General features: G+C 35.0%; 1 protein-coding gene across 1 annotated transcript in view; it reads left to right on the forward strand.

Annotated features, from left to right (window-relative positions):
* LOC106867248 (coiled-coil domain-containing protein 39) overlaps nt 1–12,620 on the forward strand; it is a 798,380-nt gene that overhangs the window by 67,349 nt on the left and 718,411 nt on the right. The window contains exon 4 of the mRNA XM_089366422.1: nt 11,223–11,381. Within this exon, the coding sequence (XP_089222548.1) occupies nt 11,223–11,381 (159 nt within the window). The remainder of the gene's footprint in view (nt 1–11,222; nt 11,382–12,620) is intronic.

The raw sequence follows: 12,620 nt of genomic DNA on the forward strand, positions 1-12,620 counted from the left end.
CTTTTTGTAAAAGTAAATCCTTTGTATTAATCAACCTCCTGGACCTACATTCCTATCTACCCTTACACACCTACCCGTGTGCCTGCCTACCTTCTTACCTACCTATCTACCTGCTTACCAACATACATACATGCATGCATACATAATACCTATCTACCATCTTATCCACCTGTATGCATACACACCTATCTACCTACCTACCTACATAACTACTAACCAATCTACCTGTCTATTCTTTACCTGCCAACTTACCCACCTAGCAGTCGACCCCATACCATTCTGAAAGGGCTGAGCACTGTACCTTTCATTTACAGAAGCTAATTAATTAAAAACGGTATAAAAGAATATTAAGTTTCATAATCTGCAGTGAATATGCATTGCATTTGTAAAATGGCATTTAAAATATTTAATAATTTACCTTCAGCAGTTAATGATGAATAAATGAGAGAAATTTAATTGAAAGGAATATAGGAAAAATTGCAGTAAGAAATTTTGGCATGAATTCTAAATTGACAGGAATGAAACCATAATTGTTAATAATTTCATTAAAAATAAATTTCAATTTCTTCTTTAATTGCACTTGTCAACTTTTCTCAATTTACTTGTTGCTAAGAATGAAGCTATTTTCTATGTGCATATTCAGAAATTATCACAATTTTGCACCTTTTTTTCTTTTCCCTTCATAGAAAATTGTTGACTAAACATTATTTCTAAAGAATTCCTGTGAAAAATAGATTTTTAGCACTTGCAGGAAAGGATAGGATTTTAAGGGAAGTGTTAAAGCTACCGAATACACTGCAGTAATTGACTGATTGGCACTGTTTTGTGTATGATGAAGGATATTCTTTAGAGCCAACTGGTGTAGCAGGTCTATGCTATGATTTGAACCAGGGACTTGCTGTTTCTGATCAGGAAATGGTAAGAAAAATCTAACTTTCAAATAATGATGTCACCATAAATCTTCTCAATTAGATTTGTTTTGTAGTCTAAAAGACCTTAGAACCAACAAGGAAACAAGCCGGATGAGCGATCTTGCAGAGGATGGATGCAATCATGCATTAAGTTAGGTGATATCAGTTGTTGTTCAAGCAGATATGCCAATGTGAACCGTCTTGAAGACAAATTATCGAAATTGTCACTGACTGGCAGCAAACACTGCTGTTCATTTCTAACCCCTCCTTCTCTTTTCCTCTCAATCTAGATCTTTCTCTCATTTACATATAAACACTCTTTTGCTCCCCCACTGGATGGTCATGTCCAATGTAATCTCTTAACAATAACAATGTGATGAACCAAAATCAATGGCTTTCCTTTCATCCATTCAATTCATTGTTACTGAGGTAACAACACACATTCATTTCTTATTGTTACACTGACAGTGTTCACAACCGTATATCTTTAAAGGGGAAAATGATGCGGTGTCACCCCTTTCCTTCAGTGACATGAGCTAGCACTTCAAGAGAGTGATAAAAATAATTGCTCAAGTCTCTCCTGCTTTAGGGAAAATTGAAGACAGGATGGAAAATTGGAAGCCTGTCATTCTAAAAACAGAATACTTCCAGCTGACTTATTCATTTTGCTATTCATATTTCACAATCAAGATCCTACTCAGTTCCAGTGAACCCTCCTCTGCATTCTTTAGGATGAGTTTGCTGATCTTAGGAGATCAAAGGTTGGCAGAGCAACAGCGAAACATGCTATTTCCACTATTGATATTTGGTATTGCTCAAAGTACCCCATGGTCTCAACTGTAATGAATGAAATGCAAATGAATGAAATGCAAAACTGACTCAAGGAAGCATCAACAATCAGGATGTAATGACTACACACACTAGCGTACACGTGCACTTAACATGCACATTCTCTCAGAGAGAGAGAGAGAGAGAGAGAATTTGGAGAAAAGTAACAAAGTTGTAAGCATGTAGTTGGAGCAGTAGATGGCCAGAAGGAAATTCTGTTGAAGATGATCAGATAGAGAGAGAGAAACTAAAATATTATTTTGCTATTTTATTTTATCAGTCATAAAGAATCAGAAATTCTTGGTGATTTCATGAATAATATTTAAATATTGTAAAAGTTAGATGGTTTGGCTGATAAACATTTTGCTAAATCTATAGTTAAATGTTAAATGTGTATCTGTAATAAAAATGTAGTGGAGCGAGAGAGAGTGTGTGTGTGTGTGTGTGTGTGTGTGCGTGCATGTGTGTGTTTCCATACACTTTAAATCACAGGTCCAACTCAAATGAGATGGGCTTCTATCCAGTTCTATCCAGTTCCTTCCTTCTCAGTTTCCTTTGTATTGGTTTAAGTTGGTCCAAGGCCAAAATGTTGTACTGCAGGATTGAACTAGGGACCTAATCATCCAGCCATACTGTTCCTATATTGGATGCTCTGCATCTGAAAAGCAAAGACAAAAAATGGTCACAGGTGAATCAAATATGAAGAATTACCCAGAATTCAACAACTGCAACTCTGGTCTGAGCAAATTACCGATTCTCTATAATGAGAGTTAAAATAAAACAAAAGGAAAAGTTATATTCCAAAGCAATTTGTGTGAGATGGTGGTGGTGGTGGTGGTGGTGGTGGTGAGGTGGGTGAGCTGTTTTCTCTTGTCTGGAAACATGCAGCTTTTTTTGTTTTTTTTTTTGGTTTCTTATGGAATTTTGTAAAATACTAAAATTATTGCTTTAAACAGCATTTCAAAATATTGGGAAGGAAATGCTACATATGTATGCATATTTATTAACTGGAATTTGATAATAAAACACACACACACACACACACACACACACTTCATTTCTAACTTGTGTGTACAAATAAACTTATTTCTGAAACTTCTTTCTCTTTACATAAATTTGATAAGAATCTTTTACAATTCTTTAGAGAATAAAAAGAACCAAACCAATGCCACCACCAACCTCTTCATCTGACTCACTTTGCATGGAAATGTATATGCATGTGCATGAGTAGACATACATGTGTGTGCATATACATGCATGTGTTTATATATACATGTGCATGTGTTTGGGTGTGTATGTGCATATATATATATATACATGCATATGTACACATACATACACACATACATACTATGCGTGTGTAAAACAGACATTTCCTTCAGCATAAAAAAACTTTTTTAAGTTATTAATGAGAAAGTAACGTTTGTGAAAATATGAAGAAATTTCTCTTTTCATGCTGCTTATATGATATTCTGTGAGAAATTGGGTGGGGGTGGAGGGGGGACATAACAACAACAACATCAACAACAAAAACAGCAAGAATTAAAAATCAAAAATGATAGAAATAAACAACAAAAGTTTTACTTATTTTATAATTGTTTATATTCCTGTGTTGTTTTCTGAGTATTTTCTATCTATGTGGTTATATATATATAAATGCAAGTATATTGGTATATCTATCTATCTATCTACTAAAAATACATACATACATACATATATATATATATATACACACATGCATCTATCTATGTGTGTGTATATATATATATATATATATATATATATATATGTATGCATCTGTCTACCTATATCTATCTACACACACATTCACCCTGTGGAAGAAAAAGAGAGTGAGTAGGAATGGAGGTGGTTGGCAGTGGGCAACAGACAAAAATAGCTTATATTTATATTTCAAGTGAAAGAAATTAAAAGTTGTATTAATCTTTAAAATCTATAACAAAGAATAGTCACTTTTACTTGTTGTTTGCATATACGCATGTTTATTGCCATTGTTGTCAGCATCGTTGTTCATTTTTGCTTTTCTTCAAATGTCTTCTTTTTTGAAACTAAATACCAGCGAATATTTCAACAAAGCATAATGCTTAAATCATTGCTTTATTTTAGTCATAAAAATGAGAAAAGAGATTTGAAATCTAATCCATTATTTATAATGATTACTGAGTTAAGATATATGCTGTTGTATATTTGTGTGTAGACATTAAGATAGTGTTGTGAGTTTATATAATAGGATTGCAACACTGTGCATGGAAAAGGAAATAAGCCTTAAGTAGGAACATCCGAGCATATTCTTCTTTATTTTATGATATTACAATTATCTTCTATGCAAAAGGCTAAATGACATTTGCTTGTTTGTTGTTTCAGCATTTCTGTTACATTTTGAGAATACTGAATGTGAAAGTAGTGACAGTGCTGAGAGTAGAACAAGATAAAAGTATCATAAAAGCAGGTGGATTTAGACAGATAAATGTATAGACGTGGGTGAGGGCTGATGGTGTAGGATGGAGAGAGAACGAGAGAAATATTTATCAGTCAGTAGCAAGAATGTTGATGAAGCTGGCAGTGAGGCAATTAGCGAATGAAGAAGAAGGGAGTTATGAAATCTGAGTGAGAAAGAAAGATTTCGTGAAGAAAGGTTGGAGGTTGAAACGCAGAGCCTCACAATGTAGCAGGGCAATTAGAGAGGTAACAGGATAAAATAACAGATCTATATATATATATATATATATATATATATATATATATATATATATATATATATATATATATATATATATATAGAGAGAGAGAGAGAGAGAGAGAGAGAGAGAGAGAGAGAGAGAGAGAGAGCATATAGCATATAGCAGAGAGATTGTCAGAGGGATGGCCATGCATGATGTCTAATGTAAACGTCCTTCTTCCTGAAGAGGATTGTGCTTGATTGTTTGTGTACTGCTATTTATTGTTAGGTTTGCATTTGAGATATATTTCTGCGTATTCCTTTTATCATTCAATTGTGTAAGTCATTAGACTGCAGCCATGCTATGGCACCACATTTTTGTTTTGTAAGCCTCGTACTTATTCTATAGGTCTTTTTTTGGGGGGCTGAAGCGCTAAGAAACAGAGACATAAACACACCAAGACTGGTTGTCAAATGGTAGAAAAACACAAAGACACACACACATACAACGAGCTTCTTTCAGTATGCATTTAGCAAATCCACTTGCAAGACTTTGGTCGGCCCAGGGCTATAGTAGAAGACACTTGCCCAAGGTGCCATGCAGTGGGACTGAACCTGGAACCATGTGGTTGGGAATGAACTACTTGATTTCTGTGTATCATAATTGTTTCTAATATAATACATATTCTGCAACCTTGCCTATCCCAAGGTTGATGTTCCTTGTCGTACTACACTGGATTCTGGGGCGAAGGAAGAAACCCACTGCTGAGCTCAGGTTTTGGTTGTGTGTTGTGCATGTACTTGTGCATCCATATGTATATGTATATATAATCATCATCATCATCGTTTAACGTCCGCCTTCCATGCTAGCATGGGTTGGACGATTTGACTGAAGACTGGTGAAACCAGATGGCAACACCAGCCTCCAATCTGATTTGGCAGAGTTTCTACAGCTGGATGCCCTTCCTAATGCCAACCACTCAGAGAGTGTAGTGGGTGCTTTTACGTGTCACTCGCACGAAGGCCAGTCAGGCGGTACTGGCAACGGCTGTACATACATATGTGAGTATATAATTAAAGCATGTCTGTATGTACATATATATATATATATATATATATATATTTGTGCATCTCTCTCTCTCTCTATCATCATCATCATCATCATCATCATACGTCTGTTTTCCATGCTGGCATGGCTTGAGTATATATGTTAATGTGTGTACACATGTTTATACATATCAATAAATATGTGTGTGTGTATGCTGTATGTTATGTATTTATACTTATTTCTATTGATTTAACTTGATGGTTAACAAGTTGATAATTTGAAACTAAAACCTAATTATTTCTTTTGGCTGCGACAGTTTGTGTAAAATCAATTTGAAGTGTTGGCCTTTAATATCTCTCTATTTCATAAAGAAATCAATTTGACAGTTATGAACAATTAAGTCGCTCTGTTCCTAAAAACATGTCTTTTTTCCTCCTTTTTTTTTTTTAATTTCAGTTTGAAGTTGCTTCATTATAGTTTAAGTTTGTTGCTTCTTACTACGTTAATTTAGTTTTCTCTTTAACTTTTGTAATATTTGTAATTAATGATTTGCTAATTTTATGTATAGAGGTAAAATGGTTGTTTAGTTAAAGGCTTTTTGTTTCTTGTGTTTTGTAGTTCATGAGCTCAGATGCTTTCTCAGGAGAACCTCTTGTAATTGTCCTCTCTATATCGGCAGCATCATTTCTCATTTAGTTACTTTAACAATGTTCAGCATTTTTTTTTTTTTCTTTGGAGCAGAAAATCAATTTTGCATTTGTTTTGTCACATGACTGGGTGGTTAAGAAGGTTGCTTTGCAGCTGTGTGGAATCAGGATCACTCCTTCTGATCAACACTTTGAGCAAATGTCTTTTGCTACAGCCCTGGCCTGACCAATTCCTTGTCAGTGAATTTGGTAGAAACCATGTGGTATATGTGTGTTTGTGTGTTTGTATTTGTGTTTGCCTCTCGCTCTTGCTTGGCAACTGGTGTTGGTTTGTTTATGCCCTTTTAACTGCTCAGCAAAAGTGACCTATAGAATAAGTGCCAAACTTAGTCAAAAGTTCCTGGGGTCGATTTGTTGTCTGTAATCATATCTGGTCTCTTTACTTCATTGTATAGTTAGTTGTTATCATCATCAACTTTGCCTTTCATCTTTCCAAGGTTAACAAACACCATTAGAATGCTAGGGTTCTTCCCCCTCCCCTCAAAACTATAAGAATGTTTCCTACTAATATTACTACTACTACTACTGCTGCTGCTGCAGCTCTGCCACTACTACTTTTAAAGCAATGACCATTTTGAGTTCAAATCCTGCTCAGGTTTTCATCTTCTTAAAATGAAGTAGCAATCATCGGGTCCTGGGGTCGATATAATCGATTTCCCACCCCTCCTTTGTTCTGCTTACATCATTATCAAGTTCTTCTGGATGATTTGAAGGAAACCTGCCTGTTATTTCTATCAGGACAAGTAACCACATTAAAGCCGTCAAATTAGTGTGCGCGTGTGTGCGTGCGTGCGTGCGTGCGTGCGTATGTGTGTGTGAGTGTGTGTGTGTGCACGTGTGTGTGTGTGTGTGTGATTGTAGTATTATGATGTCATTGCAATCAGGATTTTCAAAGCAGAATATCAAAATGGGGAATAGGAAAATATATTTGATATTTTCCCCCCCTTTTTTGCTCTATATTTTACATTTGAAAACTTTTGATACATTTCTCTTATGACATCATGATTCACTGCGCTGTCATGATGCTTCAATAATTATTAGCAAGACATCACCTCTGAATGTATACACAGCCTTGTCTAACATTGGTTTGGCATTGACATAACTTCACTAACTGTGTGACGACTAACTGTGGTAAGCATTTAATTCTACAAACCCACTCACACACACACTCCTATCTCTCTCTCTCTCTCTCTCTCTCTATCTATCTATCTATCTTTATATCTACCTACCTGTCTGTCTGCCAGTTTATTTGTTGTTTCTATGTATTGTATTGGCACAAGGCCAGCGATTTGCGGGTGAAAGTCATTTGATTACATCGATTCTGGCACCTGACTGGTACTTTTTACCTTAGTAACTCTGAAAGGATGAAGGGCAAAGTTGACCTCGGCAAAATTGTGTGTGTGTGTGTAAATGGAAACTAATTGAACAAATAAATTTCGTATTTGCAATAATCATGGGGTTGGCTTTCTCATGGATTCAAGTAAGGAAGAATTTTAGTTTTAAAGGAAGAGATCAGCCAGGAATTTTTTCTTCCATTTTGCTCTTTTCTTAAGGAATATCTCTTGGTTAAATAAAAATCCCTTTCCCATTCTAGTATGGTATCCTACTAAATCATAAATCCTCCAACACATATCTTACTTCTTCTAAACAAATGCGAATCCAATGAATAAATTAAACGAATCCACCATTTTTCTAATTTTTATTTTATTCATTAAAATAAATTATTTGAAAATCATCTTGATCTGAGGACAATGTGTAACAATCCAGACAAGTTTCTTCCATTTTCCATCTTTGAAGTCCACAGACAAGATTTTTGTCTGCCCAGGGCTATAAAAGAAAACACTTGCCCTAGGTATCACACAGTTGGATTGAATCTGAAACCACACGATTGAAAAAATTACTTTGACAAAAGAAACTATCAAAATTTAAAAATATATATTATGTATAAATAATTAGAAAAGAAACTCAATAAAATGTGCATTACCCTCCTCAAGTGAGTCATTGACTGGTAAACATGTTTTGGCTTTGAGTGGAACCTATCACTAGTTGTCAGTCGATCAGGGTTACAAAAAACACTAACGGAACCATTAGCTGTTCTTTCAATAGATTTCAAGTTTCATAAAAAATACATCGTCAAGAAATAAAATATAAACAAATATAAAGTATGAAATAAAAATTTTTTTACAAATTTAACGGAATTAAAAAAAAGACAACTTTGAAATGAAGTAAGGAAAATTAGATATTGATGTTATTTTTGTTTTCTTTCTAGAATTTTGTTTTCTCTTTTATTGTCATGATAAGAATTATTTATTTATTTATTTATCTATATTTCTTCCCCTCCCCTATTTTCCTTTCCACCCCTTTGTCTTGAAGATATTTATTTCTTTCTTCCTGTTTTTTTTTTCTTTTCGTCTCTTATCTTTTCCCTCATTCTTCCTTTCCTCTTTTCCTTTCAGTGTTATTTTCTTTTTATTCATTTCTTCCTTTTCTTCTTTGCCAACACCCCCACACACCCACCCTCATCACCACCTTTTCCAGTGTCTTGATAGAAATGTATTTTTTAGCTTATTCTTCCTTGCCCACACCCCTCTCCTTCTACACCCAATCCCCTCCCTCCAACCCCTTCCCCTATTCCCCTTTTGCCCTTTTCTTCTCCTTCTCCTTCCCATTTTCCCTCTCTCCCTCCCTCCCTCCCACTCCCACCATCACCAAACACCCTTTACCATTCCTACAACAACAGACTCTGTAGCATTTTATAATATTCCTATATTGTCTCAGATATTGTTTCCAGTTGAGATTTCCATTGAAAGCTCTCCTTCAGCTGATATTTTTACCGAGAAAAGTGACAGTTTTATTAAATTTCACTATTTATATGACTGGGACATTTTTGAAATTGGTATCTCACACGTGGTTCATTGTTTTGTGTATTGAAGAAGTTTCCTTAACCAATTCCTCATTGCTTACCATTTCCGGTACCAACCCATACCAACAGCCAAACATATGCACATACTGTTAGCTAATCCGCCACCACCACCACCACCACCACCACCACCACCACTACTGCCACCACCACTGTCACTATAATGTTATATACACAACTACTATCACAGCAACAACTACCTCAACTGCTGCTACCAGTACCAACACCACCACCAACATTGCCTTAAAGAGCCACTAATATCATCACCCCTCCCACCATGACTACCACCATTAATATCACTACTGCAACTACTATGAAAAGGGTTCATCCTTTCAATATCAACCCGACTGACATCATTCCTGGTCCCATGACACAAAAATTCCTATTTTAAAAGTTATCTAAATTGAAACCTTCCATCAGATTTTCATGTCCCAAACAGCAGCTTGATAATTTTAGAACATTCATCATTATCATCATTTAGCGTCCATTTTTCCATGCTGGCATGGGTTGGACAGCTTGACAGACTGGCAAGGCCAAGAGCAACACCTGATTCCATAGTTTGTTTTGGATTGGTTTCTATGACTGGATGTCCTTCCTAATGCCAACCATTTTACAGAGTGTACTTTTTTTATACTGCACTTTGGTCTTAGGATATCAATTTTGTTGTTGTGGATGGGCCTTCTTGAGTACAGTAATGTGCCACATACCTTGGTCCTTTGCGATCTCATTTGTAAGGCTCATCATTCCTACCACAACACATGTTATTGAAACCGTTGTCAGTGCCACCATACTGTTCTATATTTTAGAGATAACTTCAGAATAATATTATGTGTATGCATGTACTTATATTTGTGTATGTATTTATGTATGCATACAGATATGTGTGTATACATATGTGTGAGTGTATATATAATTGTATATACACATATGTATGTATACGATAAATCAGTTTTAATAAGAAGAGAACTCATTACTAGAGTTGGTTTTGTCACATTTACTGGAAATTGGAAATTGGAAACTTCATTTTTATTGACTCAATTTCATACACTCACACACATATATGCACTTGTAGAATACTCACATACATACTCAAATTGGTACAGAAATAGGTCCTTATGCTCACACCTATATACTCACATTGTACATATTTGATATTCCCATTTACATATATAAAGATATATCTATATATATAATACATGTACATAGTTCCATATTCGTATATACATACATATATAAGAGTAGAATATTTTGGTTTCGTTGGAGAACAACAAAAGTCTACGTCAAGTTTCAAACACAAAATATTTATCATTGTTAACAAAAATCTTTTCATTGTGACAAACGATGGAAAAACCAAGACAGTCAGTTATTGTGTGTCCACAATGAGAATAGCCACAAGTAGCCTGATTCCATAGTCAAAACTGACTGGTGAGTTGGCTTTATCTATACCAAGATCACTAACTAGCAAGCAGGCACACTATCTATAGACAAAGTCTATCAAAGAAAAGGCACCAAAGATGAAATCGTTGAGATTTCAATATTGTCATCTAAAAATTCTTGTTCACTACAACTGAGCCTAGCTACTGATTAAAAACGATTTATTAATGTGCTTAACAGGAGTCACATATATTTATTATTTGAAACAGTTTTATATAGTCCCATGTGACAAAGTTTTGTAGGCTTTTCACAGAAGCCTAGCTCATTGGTTCAGTCAACCAAATTAACTGAATTCATTGTGCTAGGCTTCTGTAATAAGGCAGGCTGATGAATATTTTATGAAATTAAAACAATAAAAAGAACAAAGAATGCAACAAAATAACAGCTTATGAACATACACAGTACAATACATTCTAGTCAGAAAAGATGATGGCAACAGTATGAAGAGGGGTGAAATGAGAATTATTGGAAAGATAAGGGACACTATCTTCCATTTTAAGGTCATCATCAACTTCTACTTGAGAGACAAAGAACTTGTCTGAAATTGTTTGCTATTTATGGTGCTTCAGTTCTTTGTCCAGCTCAATATAGGAATTGAGTTCACTGTAAACTCCTCTTGTAATTTTTATGTTACATTCACAATTGTTGATTTTCTCTCTAGATATCCATACTCAGTTTATTTCCTTTCATTTTTCAGAATCTTAGATTCAAACTTGGTGAGGAGATTGACAAGTTCCGGACAGTTCTAAACATCAACAAAACTAAACTGGAAGAATGGTTGTCATTGACAGCTGAAAAAGATGAAGACTTCATGACTTTTCAGAAATATAAACGTTTGGATGAATCGAAAGTTAATGTAAGTTGCTATATCTTTCTATTTTTTATTAATATGGTTGATTACTAATGTTGTTGATGTTGTTGTTATAGAGTATCTAGGACTACATGTTTTAGTGTTGCTGTTCTTAAGGCCTCAGACAACCTTGTTTCAAGTAGATCTATGACTACAAGCATTCTAGTTATGGTCAGTCAGATATGATTCAAGGAGACAGTTGACTGCTATTTCCAACAAGTCAATCGACCACGTACAGTCTCCCTTCAGTCTGCACTGGGCAACCAAGTAATCTATGAGAATCCATTCATGACCAACCTCTTGCTTTTTTTAAAACCCAAATACAGAAACAGAATGAATGTGGAGCTCGGTCATTACTCAAAGCTCAATTATCACCAACACCTGTAATTCAGAACATAACAGTAACAAAGCAGCAGCACACACACACACACACACACACTTGATTAGAGGTTGTATTAACCTCATGGAGGGATGGTTTCATGCAAGGACATGCTAGTTCAATACCATTAATGGCCCCAGAACAGTTCCCTGGGGGGCACCACTTAGGATTTTAGTGCCCTCAGAAAGGGCACCATTGGTTGCAACTGTCTGACTTGTCTTTAAGGAGATTGTAAAAAGATAAATATAAATAAATAAATTTATATATATGTATATATACAGGGGTTGGACAAAATAATGGAAGCACCTTAAAATTTTGAACAAATTTATCTTAATATTAGGTAGGACCACTTTTGGCAGTAATTACTGCCTGAATTCTACGAGGTATGAACTCGCACAAAGTTTGAATTGTTTCCAAAAGTATTTTAGTCTTGCAAGCTACATGGCAACCTCTCTAGTGGTGGTATTTTGAAAAGAAAGCATCCATTACACCGTAATGGGATTGGCATTGGTAAAAGCCTCCAGTTATAGAAATTATACCTAGCAGACGTTGGAGTAGAATGCAATCCTAAAACATGTCCAATCCTGATGAACCATCTAACTCATGCCAACATGGAATATGGATATTAAATGTTAATGACAACTATAACAGGCAATGTATTTACATTTTTATTTAATCCACAATGAGGTTTCACAATATTTAATTATATTTCAGTTTCTCTGATTTACAGTGTATTGTGCGATACACACACGCACACACATAATTCTAACATTATCCATTCTCTTTTCTATATTTTTTTACCTTTATATAAATATTGTTTCCATTGTCAACGAAGGTTGTCTTCTTTAAAACAGAAAAAAAAAATA

This window comes from Octopus bimaculoides, chromosome 19, assembly GCF_046866305.1.
Source record: "Octopus bimaculoides isolate indiv1 chromosome 19, ASM4686630v1, whole genome shotgun sequence".
Classification (NCBI taxonomy): Eukaryota; Metazoa; Mollusca; class Cephalopoda; order Octopoda; family Octopodidae; genus Octopus; species Octopus bimaculoides.